Here is a 20,322-nt window from a genome sequence, read left to right as displayed (position 1 = left end):
TCAGGGGGCAGCGTGTCAGGGGTCAGCGTGTCAGGGGGCAGCGTGTCGGGTCAGTGTCGGTGTGTAGGGGGGCAGTGTGTCGGGTTAGTGTCGGTGTGTCGGGGGGCAGTGTGTCGGATTCGTGTCGGTGTGTCGGGGGGCAGTGTGTCGGGTCAGTGTCGGTGTGTCGGGGGGCAGTGTGTCGGGTCAGTGTCGGTGTGCCGGGGGGCAGTGTGCCGGGGGGCAGTGTGTCGGGGGGCAGTGTGTCGGGGGGCAGTGTGTCGGGTCAGTGTCGGTGTGTCGGGGGCAGTGTGTCGGGGGCAGTGTGTCAGGGGGCAGCGTGTCAGGGGTCAGCGTGTCAGGGGGCAGCGTGTCGGGTCAGTGTCGGTGTGTAGGGGGGCAGTGTGTCGGGTTAGTGTCGGCGTGTCGGGGGGCAGTGGGTCGGGTTAGTGTCGGTGTGTCGGGGGGCAGTGTGTCGGATTCGTGTCGGTGTGTCGGGGGGCAGTGTGTCGGGTTAGTGTCGGTGTGTCGGGGGGCAGTGTGTCGGGTCAGTGTCGGTGTGTCGAGGGGCCGTGTGTCGGGTTAGTGTCGGTGTGTCGGGGGGCATTGTGTCGGGTTCGTGTCGGTGTGTCGGGGGTCAGTGTGTCGGGTTCGTGTCGGTGTGTCGGGGGGCAGTATGTCGGGTTCGTGTCGGTGTGTCGGGGGGCAGTGTGTCGGGTTAGTGTCGGTGTGTCGGGGGGCAGTGTGTCGGGTTCGTGTCGGTGTGTCGGGGGTCAGTGTGTCGGGTTAGTGTCGGTGCGTCGGGGGTCAGTGTGTCGGGTTCGTGTCGGTGTGTCGGGGGTCAGTGTGTCGGGTTCGTGTCGGTGTGTCGGGGGTCAGTGTGTCGGGTTAGTTTCGGTGTGTCGGGGGTCAGTGTGTCGGGTTAGTGTCGGGGGGCAGTGTGTCGGGTTAGTGTCGGTGTGTCGGGGGCAGTGTGTCGGGGGCAGTGTGTCGGGTTAGTGTCGGTGGACAGTGTGTCGGGGGCAGTGTGTCAGGGGGCAGCGTGTCGGGTCAGTGTCGGTGTGTCGGGGGGCAGTGTGTCGGGTTAGTGTCGGTGTGTCGGGGGGCAGTGTGTCGGGTCAGTGTCGGTGTGTCGGGGGCAGTGTGTCGGGGGCAGTGTGTCAGGGGGCAGCGTGTCAGGGGGCAGCGTGTCAGGGGGCAGCGTGTCGGATCAGTGTCGGTGTGTCGGGGGGCAGTGTGTCGGGTTAGTGTCGGTGTGTCGGGGGGCAGTGTGTCGGGTCAGTGTCGGTGTGTCGGGGGCAGTGTGTCGGGGGCAGTGTGTCAGGGGGCAGCGTGTCAGGGGGCAGTGTGTCGGGTTAGTGTCGGTGTGTCGGGGGTCAGTGTGTCGGGTCAGTGTCGGTGTGTCGGGGGGCAGTGTGTCGGGGGCAGTGTGTCAGGGGGCAGCGTGTCAGGGGGCAGTGTGTCGGGTTAGTGTCGGTGTGTCGGGGGTAGTGTGTCGGGTTAGTGTCGGTGTGTCGGGGGGCAGTGTGTCGGGTCAGTTTCGGTGTGTCAGGGGGCAGCGTGTCGGGTCAGTGTCGGTGTGTCGGGGGTAGTGTGTCGGGTTAGTGTCGGTGTGTCGGGGCAGTGTGTCGGGTTAGTGTCGGTGTGTCGGGGGGCAGTGTGTCGGGTCAGTGTCGGTGTGTCGGGGCAGTGTGTCGGGTTAGTGTCGGTGTGTCGGGGGGCAGTGTGTCGGGTCAGTGTCGGTGGGCAGTGTGTCGGGTTAGTGTCGGTGTGTCGGGGGGCAGTGTGTCGGGTTAGTGTCGGTGTGTCGGGGGGCAGTGTGTCGGGGGGCAGTGTGTCGGGGGCAGTGTGTCGGGGGCAGTGTGTCGGGGGCAGTGTGTCGGGGGCAGTGTGTCGGGTTAGTGTCGGTGTGTCGGGGGGCAGTGTGTCGGGGGCAGTGTGTCGGGGGCAGTGTGTCGGGTTAGTGTCGGTGTGTCGGGGGGCAGTGTGTCGGGGGGCAGTGTGTCGGGGGGTAGTGTGTCGGGTTAGTGTCGGTGTGTCGGGGGGCAGTGTGTCGGGTTAGTGTCGGTGTGTCAGGGGCAGTGTGTCGGGTTAGTGTCGGTGTGTCGGGGGGCAGTGTGTCGGGTCAGTGTCGGTGTGTCGGGGGTAGTGTGTCAGGTTAGTGTCGGTGTGTCAGGGGGCAGTGTGTCGGGTTAGTGTCGGGTTAGTGTCGGGGGCAGTGTGTCGGGTTAGTGTCGGGTTAGTGTCGGGGGTCAGTGTGTCGGGTTAGTGTCGGTGTGTCGGGGGGCAGTGTGTCGGGTTAGTGTCGCTGTGTCGGGAGCAGTGTGTCGGGTTAGTGTCGGTGTGTCGGGTTAGTGTCGGTGTGTCGGGGGCAGTGTGTCGGGTTAGTGTCGGTGTGTCGGGGGCAGTGTGTCGGGTTAGTGTCGGTGTGTCGGGGGCAGTGTGTCGGGTTAGTGTCGGTGTGTCGGGGGCAGTGTGTCGGGTTAGTGTCGGTGTGTCGGGGCAGTGTGTCGGGTTAGTGTCGGTGTGTCGGGTTAGTGTCGGTGTGTCGGGTTAGTGTCGGTGTGTCGGGGGCAGTGTGTCGGGTTAGTGTCGGTGTGTCGGGGGCAGTGTGTCGGGTTAGTGTCGGTGTGTCGGGGGCAGTGTGTCGGGGGCAGTGTGTCGGGTTAGTGTCGGTGTGTCGGGGGCAGTGTGTCGGGTTAATGTCGGTGTGTCGGGGGCAATGTGTCGGGTTAGTGTCGGTGTGTCGGGGCCAGTGTGTCGGGTCAGTGTCGGTGTGTCGGGGGCAGTGTGTCGGGTTAGTGTCGGTGTGTCGGGTTAGTGTCGGTGTGTCGGGTTAGTGTCGGTGTGTCGGGGCAGTGTGTCGGGTTAGTGTCGGTGTGTCGGGTTCGTGTCGGTGTGTCGGGGCAGTGTGTCGGGGCAGTGTGTCGGGTTAGTGTCGGTGTGTCGGGTTAGTGTCGGTGTGTCGGGTTAGTGTCGGTGTGTCGGGTTGGTGTCGGTGTGTCGGGGCAGTGTGTCGGGTTAGTGTCGGTGTGTCGGGTTAGTGTCGGTGTGTCGGGTTAGTGTCGGTGTGTCGGGGCAGTGTGTCGGGTTAGTGTCGGTGTGTCGGGGCAGTGTGTCGGGTTAGTGTCGGTGTGTCGGGGCAGTGTGTCGGGTCAGTGTCGGTGTGTCGGGTTAGTGTCGGTGTGTCGGGTTCGTGTCGGTGTGTCGGGTTAGTGTCGGTGTGTCGGGTTAGTGTCGGTGTGTCGGGTCAGTGTCGGTGTGTCGGGTTAGTGTCAGTGTGTTGGGTTAGTGTCGGTGTGTCGGGTTAGTGTCGGTGTGTCGGGTCAGTGTGTCGGGTCAGTGTCGGTGTGTCGGGTCAGTGTCGGTGTGTCGGGTTAGTGTAGGTGTGTCGGGTGAGTGTCGGTGTGTCGGGTTAGTGTCGGTGTGTCGGGTCAGTGTCGGTGTGTCGGGTCAGTGTCGGTGTGTCGGGTTAGTGTCGGTGTGTCGGGTCAGTGTCGGTGTGTCGGGTTAGTGTCAGTGTGTCGGGTTAGTGTCGGTGTGTCCGGTTAGTGTCAGTGTGTCGGGTTAGTGTCGGTGTGTCGGGTCAGTGTCGGTGTGTCGGGTTAGTGTCGGTGTGTCCGGTTAGTGTCGGTGTGTCGGGTTAGTGTCGGTGTGTCGGGTTAGTGTCGGTGTGTCGGGTCAGTGTCGGTGTGTCGGGTCAGTGTCGGTGTGTCGGGTCAGTGTCGGTGTGTCGGGTCAGTGTCGGTGTGTCGGGTTAGTGTCGGTGTGTCGGGTCAGTGTCGGTGTGTCGGGTTAGTGTCAGTGTGTCGGGTTAGTGTCGGTGTGTCGGGTTAGTGTCGGGTCAGTGTCGGTGTGTCGGGTTAGTGTCGGTGTGTCGGGTCAGTGTCGGTGTGTCGGGTTAGTGTCGGGTTAGTGTCGGGTCAGTGTCGGTGTGTCGGGTTAGTGTCGGTGTGTCGGGTCAGTGTCGGTGTGTCGGGTTAGTGTCGGTGTGTCGGGTCAGTGTCGGTGTGTCGGGTTAGTGTCAGTGTCGGGTTAGTGTCGGTGTGTCGGGTTAGTGTCGGGTCAGTGTCGGTGTGTCGGGTTAGTGTCGGTGTGTCGGGTCAGTGTCGGTGTGTCGGGTTAGTGTCGGTGTGTCGGGTCAGTGTCGGTGTGTCGGGTCAGTGTCGGTGTGTCGGGTTAGTGTCGGTGTGTCGGGTTAGTGTCGGTGTGTCGGGTTAGTGTCGGTGTGTCGGGTTAGTGTCGGTGTGTCGGGTTAGTGTTGTACCGAATTCTCCCTACCCACTGCTGTGCGGTGGAAGGCGGTGGTGTGTTTGGTGTGTTTGGTGTCGATGTCGGTGGTACTGGATGGTGTGCTGGGACAGATCTTCTCCTCCTTCTTCTTTCTGTCCTTTCTGTAACTGGAAAAGACGGATTTCCAAATGGACTTGGGCTTGGTGAGGTCCTCGGCTCTGCTGCTTGATTTGTCCAGCAGCCTGCTGTCAGTTTTTGACTTCTTCTCCTTTTTGTTCTTGCGGGGTGAGAACAAGGAGCTCCTTTTCTTGCTTTTTCCTGCCGACCCTTCTGAGGAGGCTCCCGAGCCCTCGTAGCTGAGATCCTGAGCTGGGGCTGGGGCTGGGGCTGGGGTTGGGCCCACCAGCCTGTCCACAACACTCTCCTGCTGCAGCTTGTGACCATTGATTAACTTGAAGGTGGAGGGTATTGTGGACTCGTGCGGGGCTTCCTGAGCCAATGGCACTCTGGGGACACTCTGGGCTTGGGTCGGGGGCACTTCACCCACTTCCATTTCTTTCATCTTCCTCAGCTGTTTTTCCATGGCGTCTCGGAGAGCTTGGCTCTTCACTGATTTCTCTCGAGCCCTCATCCTCTCCTTGGCTATCTCTTTGGCCTCTGGGGAGATCTGTGTCAGTGCCCGCCATTTTGGACTCATACCCTGCGAATCCCCGGCCTTCGGGCCCTGGGCTAGATGCAGCTTACAAGGCTTTTCCTGCTTGGGCCGGCTGGTTGGGGGAGTGTAAAACCTCTCCTGGAGGCTGGTATCGGGCGTCCTGTCATCATATGTGTCCTCGACATCATCTGCAAAGGGAATCTCGTCAAGGCTCTCGGCCAGCGACTTCCTTACGTTGTCTGACTGTGTGCCTGACACTGAGGTAAGCTGGTAGCAGGCAAGCAGTGTGGGGCCAGTGTCGGCAGAACTCTGCCGTTTGTCGCGGTACTTTTTGCGACGGAGGGTTGCGGGCTCCTCGTCAGCAGGGGGCGGTGGAGGCGGGCTGGAGGGAGGCGTTAACATCGTGTCCGAGTTATTCAGGCTCTCGCTGGCAGCAGTCCTGGTGTTGCTGAAGCTTCCGTTCAGGCCTAACCCCGAGGTGCTGGTCAAGTGCCTCTGGCCACTGTCTGAACTCTTGGGGTCTACACCAATGAACGGGCTGGAAGTTAGTGCTGGGAACACCTGCTCTTTAACTCCAGGCATAATCGGCGTTGTTGAGGGTGGCGGAGGGCTCTCTGAGTGACTCCTCTGCTCCTCAAACATCTCTTCTGGGGTGAAGGATTGAGGAGATGCAGACCCTGTGGTGGACAATGTGAAGCTGGTTTCTGAGCCACTGTTTCGACCCAGAGGACTGACCCCAAGACCCTTCCTAATCTCCATGCTCCTCAGCCAGAACTCATCAATGGGCTCCTTTTTGGCTGCCAGCTGTGAAGGGCCTGGAGCCCTTCTCATTCCGTCGTCTGGCCGTTCATTGCCAAGTTTGACCAGGTCAGTTATTGGAGTGGATGTTAGGATCATGGACACGGGCTGGGATTTCACTGGGGACCGAACAGCAATAGGGTTGGCCGTTTCTGGAGATGTTAGTGGCTGGCAGCAGATAGCCGGTGGGGCAGAGCTGGGACTTTGGGCCCGTAGGCTGGTGGCCGGCTGAGATTCCACTGGTGAACGGGGTGAGGGAGTTTCCGAGAAGGACATTGGCTGCGATCGTACTGGAGAGCGGTCGGAGAGTGGGCTGGTAGATTCCCGCGACTGCGCAGCTCTCCTTTCAAAGTCACTCGGAGCCCCAGGGGAACGAAGATCATCCACATGCTGAAGGGTGAAGAAAACAAACATTTTAATCAGAAACAGGGCCCAGTTATGAAAACATAATCACACCCACAGTACACAATTGGGAGCAAAGGATACAGTGTAAAGCTCCCTCAACACTGTCCCATCAAACACTCCCAGGGCAGGTACAGGGTGAGATACAGAGTAAAGCTCCCTCTACACTGTCCCATCAAACACTCCCAGAGCAGGTACAGTTCAGGTGAGATACAGAGTAAAGCTCCCTCTACACTGTCCCATCAAACACTCCCAGGGCAGGTACAACAGGGGTTAGATACAGAGTAAAGCTCCCCCTACACTGTCCCATCAAACACTCCCAGGGCAGGCACAGGGTTAGATACAGAGTAAAGCTCCCTCTACACTGTCCCATCAAACACTCCCAGGACAGGGACAGGGTTAGATACAGAGTAAAGCTCCCTCTACACTGTCCCATCAAACACTCCCAGGGCAGGCACAGGGTTAGATACAGAGTAAAGCTCCCTCTACACTGTCCCATCAAACACTCCCAGGACAGGGACAGCACAGGTTAGATACAGAGTAAAGCTCCCTCTACACTGTCCCATCAAACACACCCAGGGCAGGTACAGGGTTCGATCCAGAGTAAAGCTCCCTCTGCACTGTCCCATCAAACACTCCCGGGGCAGGTACAGCACGGGTTAGATACAGAGTAAAGCTCCCTCGACACTGTCCCGTCAAACACTCCCAGGGCAGGTACAGCACGGGTTCGATACAGAGCAAATCTCCCTCTACACTGTCCCATCAAACGCTCCCAGGGTAGGTACAGTTCAGGTTGGATGCAGAGTAAAGCTCCCTCTACACTGTCCCATCAAACACTCCCAGGGCAGGTACATCACGGGTTAGATACAGAGTAAAGCTCCCCCTACACTGTCCCATCAAACTCTCCCAGGGCAGGTACAGTTCAGGTCAGACACAGAGTAAAGCTTCCCCCACACTGTCCCATCAAACACTCCCGGGGCAGGTACAGCACGGGTTCGATACAGAGTAAAGCTCCCTCTACACTGTCCCATCAAACACTCCCAGGGCAGGTACAGCACAGGTTAGACACAGAGTAAAGCTCCCTCGACACTGCCCCATCAAACACTCCCAGGGCAGGTACAGCACGGGTTCGATACAGAGCAAAGCTCCCTCGACACTGTCCCATCAAACACTCCCAGGGCAGGTACAGCACGGGTTGGACACAGAGTAAAGTTCCCTCCACACTGCCCCATCAAACACTCCCAGGGCAGGTACAGTTCAGGTTAGATACAGAGTAAAGCTCCCCCTACACTGTCCCATCAAACACTCCCAGGGCAGGTACAGCACAGGTTAGATACAGAGTAAAGCTCCCTCTACACTGTCCCATCAAACACTCCCAGGGCAGGTACAGCACGGGTTAGATACAGAGTAAAGCTCCCTCCACACTGTCCCATCAAACACTCCCAGAGCAGATACAGCACGGGTTCGATACAGAGTGAAGCTCCCTCTACACTGGCCCATCAAACACTCCCAGGACAGGTACAGCACGGATTGATACAGAGTAAAGCTCCCTCCGCACTGTCCCACCAAACACCTCCAGAGCAGATACAGCACGGGTTAGATACAGAGTAAAGCTCCCTCGACACTGCCCCATCAAACACTCCCGGGGTAGGTACAGCACGGGTTAGATACAGAGTAAAGCTCCCTCTACACTGTCCCATCAAACACACCCAGGGCAGGTACAGGGTAAGATACAGAGTAAAGCTCCCTCTGCACTGTCCCATCAAACACTCCCAGGGCAGGTACAGCACGGGTTAGATACAGAGTAAAGCTCCCCCTACACTGTCCCGTCAAACACTCCCAGGGCAGGTACAGGGTTAGATACAGAGTAAAGCTCCCTCTACACTGTCCCATCAAACGCTCCCAGGGCAGGTACAGTTCAGGTTAGATACAGAGTAAAGCTCCCTCGACACTGTCCCATCAAACACTCCCAGAGCAGGTGCAGCACGGGTTCGATACAGAGAAAAGCTCCCTCGACACTGTCCCATCAAACACTCCCAGGGCAGGTACAGCACGGGTTAGATACATAGTAAAGCTCCCTCTACACTGTCCCATCAAACACACCCGGGGCAGGTACAGGGTTAGATACAGAGTAAAGCTCCCTCTACACTGTCCCGTCAAACACTCCCAGGGCAGGTAGAGCACAGGTTCGATACAGAGCAAATCTCCCTCTACACTGTCCCATCAAACGCTCCCAGGGTAGGTACAGTTCAGGTTAGATACAGAGGAAAGCTTCCCCCACACTGTCCCATCAAACACTCCCGGGGCAGGGACAGCACGGGTTCGATACAGAGTAAAGCTCCCTCCACACTGTCCCATCAAACACTCTCAGGGCAGGTGCTGCACAGGTTACATACAGAGTAAAGCTCCCTCTGCACTGCCCCATCAAACACTCCCAGGGCAGGTACAGTTCAGGTTAGATACAGAGTAAAGCTCCCTCTACACTGTCCCATCAAACACTCCCAGGGCAGGTACAGCACGGGTTAGACACAGAGTAAAGTTCCCTCTACACTGTCCCATCAAACACTCCCAGGGCAGGTACAGCACAGGTTAGACACAGAGTAAAGCTCCCTCTACACTGTCCCATCAAACACTCCCAGGGCAGGTACGGCATGGGTTAGATACAGAGTAAAGCTCCCCCGACACTGTCCCATCAAACACTCCCAGGGCAGGTACAGCACGGGTTAGATACAGAGTAAAGCTCCCTCTACACTGTCCCATCAAACACTCCCAGGGCAGGTACAGCACAGGTTAGATACAGAGTAAAGCTCCCTCTACACTGTCCCATCAAACACTCCCAGGGCAGGTACAGCACGGGTTAGAGACAGAGTAAAGCTCCCTCCACACTGTCCCATCAAACACATCCAGGGCAGGTACAGGGTTAGATACAGAGTAAAGCTCCCTCTGCACTGTCCCATCAAACACTCCCAGGGCAGGTACAGCACGGGTTAGATACAGAGTAAAGCTCCCTCGACACTGTCCCATCAAACACACCCAGGGCAGGTACAGGGTGAGATACAGAGTAAAGCTCCCTCTGCACTGTCCCATCAAACACTCCCAGGGCAGGTACAGCACGGGTAAGATACAGAGTAAAGCTCCCTCTACACTGTCCCATCAAACACACCCAGGGCAGGTACAGTTCAGGTTAGATGCAGAGTACAGCTCCCTCTACACTGTCCCATCAAACACTCCCAGAGCAGGTACAGTATGGGTCAGATACAGAGTAAAGCTCCCTCTACACTGCCCCATCAAACACTCCCAGAGCAGGTGCAGCACGGGTTAGATACAGAGCAAATCTCCATCTACACTGTCCCATCAAACGCTCCCAAGGCAGGTACAGTTCAGGTGAGATACAGAGTAAAGCTCCCTCTACACTGTCCCATCAAACACTCCCAGGGCAGGTACAGCACGGGTTAGATACAGAGTAAAGCTCCCTCTACACTGTCCCATCAAACACTGCCAGGGCAGGTACAACAGGGGTTAGATACAGAGCAAAGCTCCCTCTACACTGTCCCATCAAACAAACCCAGGGCAGGCACAGGGTTAGATACAGAGTAAAGCTCCCTCTACACTGTCCCATCAAACACTCCCGGGGCAGGTACAGCACAGGTTAGACACAGAGTAAAGCTCCCTCTACACTGTCCCATCAAACACTCCCAGGACAGGGACAGCACGGGTTAGATACAGAGTAAAGCTCCCTCTACACTGTCCAATCAAACACACCCAGGGCAGGTACAGGGTTAGATACAGAGTAAAGCTCCCTCTGCACTGTCCCATCAAACACTCCCGGGGCAGGTACAGCACGGGTTAGATACAGAGTAAAGCTCCCTCGACACTGTCCCGTCAAACACTCCCAGGGCAGGTACAGCACGGGTTCGATACAGAGCAAATCTCCCACTACACTGTCCCATCAAACGCTCCCAGGGTAGGTACAGTTCAGGTTGGATGCAGAGTAAAGCTCCCTCTACACTGTCCCATCAAACACTGCCAGGGCAGGTACAACAGGGGTTAGATACAGAGCAAAGCTCCCTCTACACTGTCCCATCAAACAAACCCAGGGCAGGCACAGGGTTAGATACAGAGTAAAGCTCCCTCTACACTGTCCCATCAAACACTCCCGGGGCAGGTACAGCACAGGTTAGACACAGAGTAAAGCTCCCTCTACACTGTCCCATCAAACACTCCCAGGACAGGGACAGCACGGGTTAGATACAGAGTAAAGCTCCCTCTACACTGTCCAATCAAACACACCCAGGGCAGGTACAGGGTTAGATACAGAGTAAAGCTCCCTCGACACTGCCCCATCAAACACTCCCGGGGTAGGTACAGCACGGGTTAGATACAGAGTAAAGCTCCCTCTACACTGTCCCATCAAACACACCCAGGGCAGGTACAGGGTAAGATACAGAGTAAAGCTCCCTCTGCACTGTCCCATCAAACACTCCCAGGGCAGGTACAGCACGGGTTAGATACAGAGTAAAGCTCCCCCTACACTGTCCCGTCAAACACTCCCAGGGCAGGTACAGGGTTAGATACAGAGTAAAGCTCCCTCTACACTGTCCCATCAAACGCTCCCAGGGCAGGTACAGTTCAGGTTAGATACAGAGTAAAGCTCCCTCGACACTGTCCCATCAAACACTCCCAGAGCAGGTGCAGCACGGGTTCGATACAGAGAAAAGCTCCCTCGACACTGTCCCATCAAACACTCCCAGGGCAGGTACAGCACGGGTTAGATACATAGTAAAGCTCCCTCTACACTGTCCCATCAAACACACCCGGGGCAGGTACAGGGTTAGATACAGAGTAAAGCTCCCTCTACACTGTCCCGTCAAACACTCCCAGGGCAGGTAGAGCACAGGTTCGATACAGAGCAAATCTCCCTCTACACTGTCCCATCAAACGCTCCCAGGGTAGGTACAGTTCAGGTTAGATACAGAGGAAAGCTTCCCCCACACTGTCCCATCAAACACTCCCGGGGCAGGGACAGCACGGGTTCGATACAGAGTAAAGCTCCCTCCACACTGTCCCATCAAACACTCTCAGGGCAGGTGCTGCACAGGTTACATACAGAGTAAAGCTCCCTCTGCACTGCCCCATCAAACACTCCCAGGGCAGGTACAGTTCAGGTTAGATACAGAGTAAAGCTCCCTCTACACTGTCCCATCAAACACTCCCAGGGCAGGTACAGCACGGGTTAGACACAGAGTAAAGTTCCCTCTACACTGTCCCATCAAACACTCCCAGGGCAGGTACAGCACAGGTTAGACACAGAGTAAAGCTCCCTCTACACTGTCCCATCAAACACTCCCAGCGCAGGGACGGCATGGGTTAGATACAGAGTAAAGCTCCCCCGACACTGTCCCATCAAACACTCCCAGGGCAGGTACAGCACGGGTTAGATACAGAGTAAAGCTCCCTCTACACTGTCCCATCAAACACTCCCAGGGCAGGTACAGCACAGGTTAGATACAGAGTAAAGCTCCCTCTACACTGTCCCATCAAACACTCCCAGGGCAGGTACAGCACGGGTTAGAGACAGAGTAAAGCTCCCTCCACACTGTCCCATCAAACACATCCAGGGCAGGTACAGGGTTAGATACAGAGTAAAGCTCCCTCTGCACTGTCCCATCAAACACTCCCAGGGCAGGTACAGCACGGGTTAGATACAGAGTAAAGCTCCCTCGACACTGTCCCATCAAACACACCCAGGGCAGGTACAGGGTGAGATACAGAGTAAAGCTCCCTCTGCACTGTCCCATCAAACACTCCCAGGGCAGGTACAGCACGGGTTAGATACAGAGTAAAGCTCCCTCTACACTGTCCCATCAAACACACCCAGGGCAGGTACAGTTCAGGTTAGATGCAGAGTACAGCTCCCTCTACACTGTCCCATCAAACACTCCCAGAGCAGGTACAGTATGGGTCAGATACAGAGTAAAGCTCCCTCTACACTGCCCCATCAAACACTCCCAGAGCAGGTGCAGCACGGGTTAGATACAGAGCAAATCTCCATCTACACTGTCCCATCAAACGCTCCCAAGGCAGGTACAGTTCAGGTGAGATACAGAGTAAAGCTCCCTCTACACTGTCCCATCAAACACTCCCAGGGCAGGTACAGCACGGGTTAGATACAGAGTAAAGCTCCCTCTACACTGTCCCATCAAACACTGCCAGGGCAGGTACAACAGGGGTTAGATACAGAGCAAAGCTCCCTCTACACTGTCCCATCAAACAAACCCAGGGCAGGCACAGGGTTAGATACAGAGTAAAGCTCCCTCTACACTGTCCCATCAAACACTCCCGGGGCAGGTACAGCACAGGTTAGACACAGAGTAAAGCTCCCTCTACACTGTCCCATCAAACACTCACAGGACAGGGACAGCACGGGTTAGATACAGAGTAAAGCTCCCTCTACACTGTCCAATCAAACACACCCAGGGCAGGTACAGGGTTAGATACAGAGTAAAGCTCCCTCTGCACTGTCCCATCAAACACTCCCGGGGCAGGTACAGCACGGGTTAGATACAGAGTAAAGCTCCCTCGACACTGTCCCGTCAAACACTCCCAGGGCAGGTACAGCACGGGTTCGATACAGAGCAAATCTCCCACTACACTGTCCCATCAAACGCTCCCAGGGTAGGTACAGTTCAGGTTGGATGCAGAGTAAAGCTCCCTCTACACTGTCCCATCAAACACTCCCAGGGCAGGTACATCACGGGTTAGATACAGAGTAAAGCTCCCTCGACACTGTCCCATCAAACACTCCCAGGGCAGGTACAGCACAGGTTAGACACAGAGTAAAGCTCCCTCGACACTGCCCCATCAAACACTCCCAGGGCAGGTACAGCACGGGTTCGATACAGAGCAAAGCTCCCTCGACACTGTCCCATCAAACACTCCCAGGGCAGGTACAGCACGGGTTGGACACAGAGTAAAGTTCCCTCCACACTGCCCCATCAAACACTCCCAGGGCAGGTACAGTTCAGGTTAGATGCAGAGTAAAGCTCCCCCTACACTGTCCCATCAAACACTCCCAGGGCAGGTACAGCACGGGTTCGATACAGAGCAAAGCTCCCTCGACACTGTCCCATCAAACACTCCCAGGGCAGGTACAGCACGGGTTGGACACAGAGTAAAGTTACCTCCACACTGTCCCATCAAACACTCCCAGGGCAGGTACAGTTCAGGTTAGATACAGAGTAAAGCTCCCCCTACACTGTCCCATCAAACACTCCCAGGGCAGGTACAGCACAGGTTAGATACAGAGTAAAGCTCCCTCTACACTGTCCCATCAAACACTCCCAGGGCAGGTACAGCACGGGTTAGATACAGAGTAAAGCTCCCTCCACACTGTCCCATCAAACACTCCCAGAGCAGATACAGCACGGGTTCGATACAGAGTGAAGCTCCCTCTACACTGGCCCATCAAACACTCCCAGGACAGGTACAGCACGGATTGATACAGAGTAAAGCTCCCTCCGCACTGTCCCACCAAACACCTCCAGAGCAGATACAGCACGGGTTAGATACAGAGTAAAGCTCCGTCGACACTGCCCCATCAAACACTCCCGGGGTAGGTACAGCACGGGTTAGATACAGAGTAAAGCTCCCTCTACACTGTCCCATCAAACACACCCAGGGCAGGTACAGGGTAAGATACAGAGTAAAGCTCCCTCTGCACTGTCCCATCAAACACTCCCAGGGCAGGTACAGCACGGGTTAGATACAGAGTAAAGCTCCCCCTACACTGTCCCGTCAAACACTCCCAGGGCAGGTACAGCACGGGTTCGATACAGAGCAAATCTCCCTCTACACTGTCCCATCAAACGCTCCCAGGGCAGGTACAGTTCAGGTTCGATACAGAGTAAAGCTCACTCGACACTGTCCCATCAAACACTCCCAGGGCAGGTACAGCACGGGTTAGATACATAGTAAAGCTCCCTCTACACTGTCCCATCAAACACACCCGGGGCAGGTACAGGGTTAGATACAGAGTAAAGCTCCCTCTACACTGTCCCGTCAAACACTCCCAGGGCAGGTAGAGCACAGGTTCGATACAGAGCAAATCTCCCTCTACACTGTCCCATCAAACGCTCCCAGGGTAGGTACAGTTCAGGTTAGATACAGAGTAAAGCTTCCCCCACACTGTCCCATCAAACACTCCCGGGGCAGGGACAGCACGGGTTCGATACAGAGTAAAGCTCCCTCCACACTGTCCCATCAAACACTCTCAGGGCAGGTGCTGCACAGGTTACATACAGAGTAAAGCTCCCTCTGCACTGCCCCATCAAACACTCCCAAGGCAGGTACAGTTCAGGTTAGATACAGAGTAAAGCTCCCTCTACACTGTCCCATCAAACACTCCCAGGGCAGGTACAGCACAGGTTAGACACAGAGTAAAGCTCCCTCTACACTGTCCCATCAAACACTCCCAGCGCAGGTACGGCATGGGTTGGATACAGAGTAAAGCTCCCCCGACACTGTCCCATCAAAAACTCCCAGGGCAGGTACAGCACGGGTAAGATACAGAGTAAAGCTCCCTCTACACTGTCCCATCAAACACTCCCAGGGCAGGTACAGCACAGGTTAGATACAGAGTAAAGCTCCCTCTACACTGTCCCATCAAACACTCCCAGGGCAGGTACAGCACGGGTTAGAGACAGAGTAAAGCTCCCTCTACACTGTCCCATCAAACACATCCAGGGCAGGTACAGGGTTAGATACAGAGTAAAGCTCCCTCTGCACTGTCCCATCAAACACTCCCAGGGCAGGTACAGCACGGGTTAGATACAGAGTAAAGCTCCCTCGACACTGTCCCATCAAACACACCCAGGGCAGGTACAGGGTGAGATACAGAGTAAAGCTCCCTCTGCACTGTCCCATCAAACACTCCCAGGGCAGGTACAGCACGGGTTAGATACAGAGTAAAGCTCCCTCTGCACTGTCCCATCAAACACACCCAGGGCAGGTACAGTTCAGGTTAGATGCAGAGTACAGCTCCCTCTACACTGTCCCATCAAACACTCCCAGAGCAGGTACAGTATGGGTCAGATACAGAGTAAAGCTCCCTCTACACTGCCCCATCAAACACTCCCAGAGCAGGTGCAGCACGGGTTAGATACAGAGCAAATCTCCATCTACACTGTCCCATCAAACGCTCCCAAGGCAGGTACAGTTCAGGTGAGATACAGAGTAAAGCTCCCTCTACACTGTCCCATCAAACACTCCCAGGGCAGGTACAGCACGGGTTAGATACAGAGTAAAGCTCCCTCTACACTGTCCCATCAAACACTGCCAGGGCAGGTACAACAGGGGTTAGATACAGAGTAAAGCTCCCTCTACACTGTCCCATCAAACAAACCCAGGGCAGGCACAGGGTTAGATACAGAGTAAAGCTCCCTCTACACTGTCCCATCAAACACTCCCGGGGCAGGTACAGCACAGGTTAGACACAGAGTAAAGCTCCCTCTACACTGTCCCATCAAACACTCCCAGGACAGGGACAGCACGGGTTAGATACAGAGTAAAGCTCCCTCTACACTGTCCAATCAAACACACCCAGGGCAGGTACAGGGTTAGATACAGAGTAAAGCTCCCTCTGCACTGTCCCATCAAACACTCCCGGGGCAGGTACAGCACGGGTTAGATACAGAGTAAAGCTCCCTCGACACTGTCCCGTCAAACACTCCCACGGCAGGTACAGCACGGGTTCGATACAGAGCAAATCTCCCACTACACTGTCCCATCAAACGCTCCCAGGGTAGGTACAGTTCAGGTTGGATGCAGAGTAAAGCTCCCTCCACACTGTCCCATCAAACACTCCCAGGGCAGGTACATCACGGGTTAGATACAGAGTAAAGCTCCCCCTACACTGTCCCATCAAACTCTCCCAGGGCAGGTACAGTTCAGGTCAGACACAGAGTAAAGCTTCCCCCACACTGTCCCATCAAACACTCCCGGGGCAGGTACAGCACGGGTTCGATACAGAGTAAAGCTCCCTCTACACTGTCCCATCAAACACTCCCAGGGCAGGTACAGCACAGGTTAGACACAGAGGAAAGCTCCCTCGACACTGCCCCATCAAACACTCCCAGGGCAGGTACAGCACGGGTTGGACACAGAGTAAAGTTCCCTCCACACTGCCCCATCAAACACTCCCAGGGCAGGTCCAGTTCAGGTTAGATACAGAGTAAAGCTCCCCCTACACTGTCCCATCAAACACTCCCAGGGCAGGTACAGCACGGGTTCGATACAGAACAAAGCTCCCTCGACACTGTCCCATCAAACACTCCCAGGGCAGGTACAGCACGGGTTGGACACAGAGTAAAGTTCCCTCCACACTGCCCCATCAAACACTCCCAGGGCAGGTACAGTTCAGGTTAGATACAGAGTAAAGCTCCCCCTACACTGTCCCATCAAACACTCCCAGGGCAGGTACAGCACAGGTTAGATACAGAGTAAAGCTCCCTCTACACTGTCCCATCAAACACTCCCAGGGCAGGTACAGCACGGGTTAGATACAGAGTAAAGCTCCCTCCACACTGTCCCATCAAACACTCCCAGAGCAGATACAGCACGGGTTCGATACAGAGTGAAGCTCCCTCTACACTGGCCCATCAAACACTCCCAGGACAGGTACAGCACGGATTGATACAGAGTAAAGCTCCCTCCGCACTGTCCCACCAAACACCTCCAGAGCAGATACAGCACGGGTTAGATACAGCGTAAAGCTCCCTCGACACTGCCCCATCAAACACTCCCGGGGTAGGGACAGCACGGGTTAGATACAGAGTAAAGCTCCCCCTACACTGTCCCATCAAACACACCCAGGGCAGGTACAGGGTAAGATACAGAGTAAAGCTCCCTCTGCACTGTCCCATCAAACACTCCCAGGGCAGGTACAGCACGGGTTAGATACAGAGTAAAGCTCCCCCTACACTGTCCCGTCAAACACTCCCAGGGCAGGTACAGCACGGGTTCGATACAGAGCAAATCTCCCTCCACACTGTCCCATCAAACGCTCCCAGGGCAGGTACAGTTCAGGTTAGATACAGAGTAAAGCTCCCTCGACACTATCCCATCAAACACTCCCAGAGCAGGTGCAGCACGGGTTCGATACAGAGAAAAGATCCCTCGACACTGTCCCATCAAACACTCCCAGGGCAGGTACAGCACGGGTTAGATACATAGTAAAGCTCCCTCTACACTGTCCCATCAAACACACCCGGGGCAGGTACAGGGTTAGATACAGAGTAAAGCTCCCTCTACACTGTCCCGTCAAACACTCCCAGGGTAGGTACAGTTCAGGTTAGATACAGAGTAAAGCTTCCCCCACACTGTCCCATCAAACACTCCCGGGGCAGGGACAGCACGGGTTCGATACAGAGTAAAGCTCCCACCACACTGTCCCATCAAACACTCTCAGGGCAGGTGCTGCACAGGTTACATACAGAGTAAAGCTCCCTCTGCACTGCCCCATCAAACACTCCCAGGGCAGGTACAGTTCAGGTTAGATACAGAGTAAAGCTCCCTCTACACTGTCCCATCAAACACTCCCAGGGCAGGTACAGCACGGGTTAGACACAGAGTAAAGTTCCCTCTACACTGTCCCATCAAACACTCCCAGGGCAGGTACAGCACAGGTTAGACACAGAGTAAAGCTCCCTCTACACTGTCCCATCAAACACTCCCAGCGCAGGTACGGCATGGGTTAGATACAGAGTAAAGCTCCCCCGACACTGTCCCATCAAACACTCCCAGGGCAGGTACAGCACGGGTTAGATACAGAGTAAAGCTCCCTCTACACTGTCCCATCAAACACTCCCAGGGCAGGTACAGCACAGGTTAGATACAGAGTAAAGCTCCCTCTACACTGTCCCGTCAAACACTCCCAGGGCAGGTACAGCACGGGTTAGAGACAGAGTAAAGCTCCCTCGACACTGTCCCATCAAACACTCCCAGGGCAGGTACAGGGTTAGATACAGAGTAAAGCTCCCTCTGCACTGTCCCATCAAACACTCCCAGGGCAGGTACAGCACGGGTTAGATACAGAGTAAAGCTCCCTCGACACTGTCCCATCAAACACACCCAGGGCAGGTACAGGGTGAGATACAGAGTAAAGCTCCCTCTGCACTGTCCCATCAAACACTCCCAGGGCAGGTACAGCACGGGTTAGATACAGAGTAAAGCTCCCTCTACACTGTCCCATCAAACACACCCAGGGCAGGTACAGTTCAGGTTAGATGCAGAGTACAGCTCCCTCTACACTGTCCCATCAAACACTCCCAGAGCAGGTACAGTATGGGTCAGATACAGAGTAAAGCTCCCTCTACACTGCCCCATCAAACACTCCCAGAGCAGGTGCAGCACGGGTTAGATACAGAGCAAATCTCCATCTACACTGTCCCATCAAACGCTCCCAAGGCAGGTACAGTTCAGGTGAGATACAGAGTAAAGCTCCCTCTGCACTGTCCCATCAAACACTCCCAGGGCAGGTACAGCATGGGTTAGATACAGAGTAAAGCTCCCTCTACACTGTCCCATCAAACACTGCCAGGGCAGGTACAACAGGGGTGAGATACAGAGTAAAGCTCCCTCTACACTGTCCCATCAATCAAACCCAGGGCAGGCACAGGGTTAGATAGAGAGTAAAGCTCCCTCTACACTGTCCCATCAAACACTCCCAGGACAGGGACAGCACGGGTTCGATACAGAGCAAATCTCCCACTACACTGTCCCATCAAACGCTCCCAGGGTAGGTACAGTTCAGGTTGGATGCAGAGTAAAGCTCCCTCTACACTGTCCCATCAAACACTCCCAGGGCAGGTACATCATGGGTTAGATACAGAGTAAAGCTCCCCCGACACTGTCCCATCAAACTCTCCCAGGGCAGGTACAGTTCAGGTCAGACACAGAGTAAAGCTTCCCCCACACTGTCCCATCAAACACTCCCGGGGCAGGTACAGCACGGGTTCGATACAGAGTAAAGCTCCCTCGACACTGTCCCATCAAACACTCCCAGGGCAGGTACAGCACAGGTTAGACACAGAGTAAAGCTCCCTCTACACTGCCCCATCAAACACTCCCAGGGCAGGTACAGCACGGGTTCGATGCAGAGCAAAGCTCCCTCGACACTGTCCCATCAAACACTCCCAGGGCAGGTACAGCACGGGTTGGACACAGAGTAAAGTTCCCTCCACACTGCCCCATCAAACACTCCCAGGGCAGGTACAGTTCAGGTTAGATACAGAGTAAAGCTCCCCCTACACTGTCCCATCAAACACTCCCAGGGCAGGTACAGCACAGGTTAGACACAGAGTAAAGCTCCCTCTGCACTGTCCCATCAAACACACCCAGGGCAGGTACAGGGTAAGATACAGAGTAAAGCTCCCTCTGCACTGTCCCATCAAACACTCCCAGGGCAGGTACAGCACGGGTTAGATACAGAGTAAAGCTCCCCCTACATTGTCCCGTCAAACACTCCCAGGGCAGGTACAGCACGGGTTCGATACAGAGCAAATCTCCCTCTACACTGTCCCATCAAACGCTCCCAGGGCAGGTACAGTTCAGGTTAGATACAGAGTAAAGCTCCCTCGACACTGTCCCATCAAACACTCCCAGAGCAGGTGCAGCACGGGTTCGATACAGAGAAAAGTTCCCTCGACACTGTCCCATCAAACACTCCCAGAGCAGGTACAGCACGGGTTAGATACAGAGTAAAGCTCCCTCTACACTGTCCCATCAAACACACCCAGGGCAGGTACAGGGTTAGATACAGAGTAAAGCTCCCTCTACACTGTCCCATCAAACACTCCCAGGGCAGGTAGAGCACGGGTTAGACACAGAGTAAAGTTCCCTCTACACTGTCCCATCAAACACTCCCAGGGCAGGTACAGCACAGGTTAGATACAGAGTGAAGCTCCCTCTACACTGTCCCATCAAACACTCCCAGCGCAGGTACGGCATGGGTTAGATACAGAGTAAAGCTCCCCCGACACTGTCCCATCAAACACTCCCAGGGCAGGTACAGCACGGGTTAGATACAGAGTAAAGCTCCCTCTACACTGTCCCATCAAACACTCCCAGGGCAGGTACAGCACAGGTTAGATACAGAGTAAAGCTCCCTCGACACTGTCCCATCAAACACTCCCAGGGCAGGTACAGCACGGGTTCGATACAGAGTAAAGCTCCCTCTACACTGTCCCATCAAACACATC

General features: G+C 55.4%; 1 protein-coding gene across 2 annotated transcripts in view; it reads right to left on the bottom strand.

Annotated features, from left to right (window-relative positions):
- Positions 1-20,322, bottom strand: part of LOC137334896 (F-actin-monooxygenase MICAL3-like) — a 354,266-nt gene that overhangs the window by 221,979 nt on the left and 111,965 nt on the right. For both annotated transcript variants that reach the window (XM_067999976.1, XM_067999977.1), the window contains exon 3: positions 4,261-6,055. In XM_067999976.1, the coding sequence (XP_067856077.1) occupies positions 4,261-6,055 (1,795 nt within the window). The remainder of the gene's footprint in view (positions 1-4,260; positions 6,056-20,322) is intronic.

Source organism: Heptranchias perlo, chromosome 18, assembly GCF_035084215.1.
Source record: "Heptranchias perlo isolate sHepPer1 chromosome 18, sHepPer1.hap1, whole genome shotgun sequence".
NCBI classification, from domain to species: Eukaryota; Metazoa; Chordata; class Chondrichthyes; order Hexanchiformes; family Hexanchidae; genus Heptranchias; species Heptranchias perlo.
The sequence above is the reverse complement of the archived record's forward strand: the minus strand, read 5'-3'. Positions and strand labels throughout refer to the sequence as shown.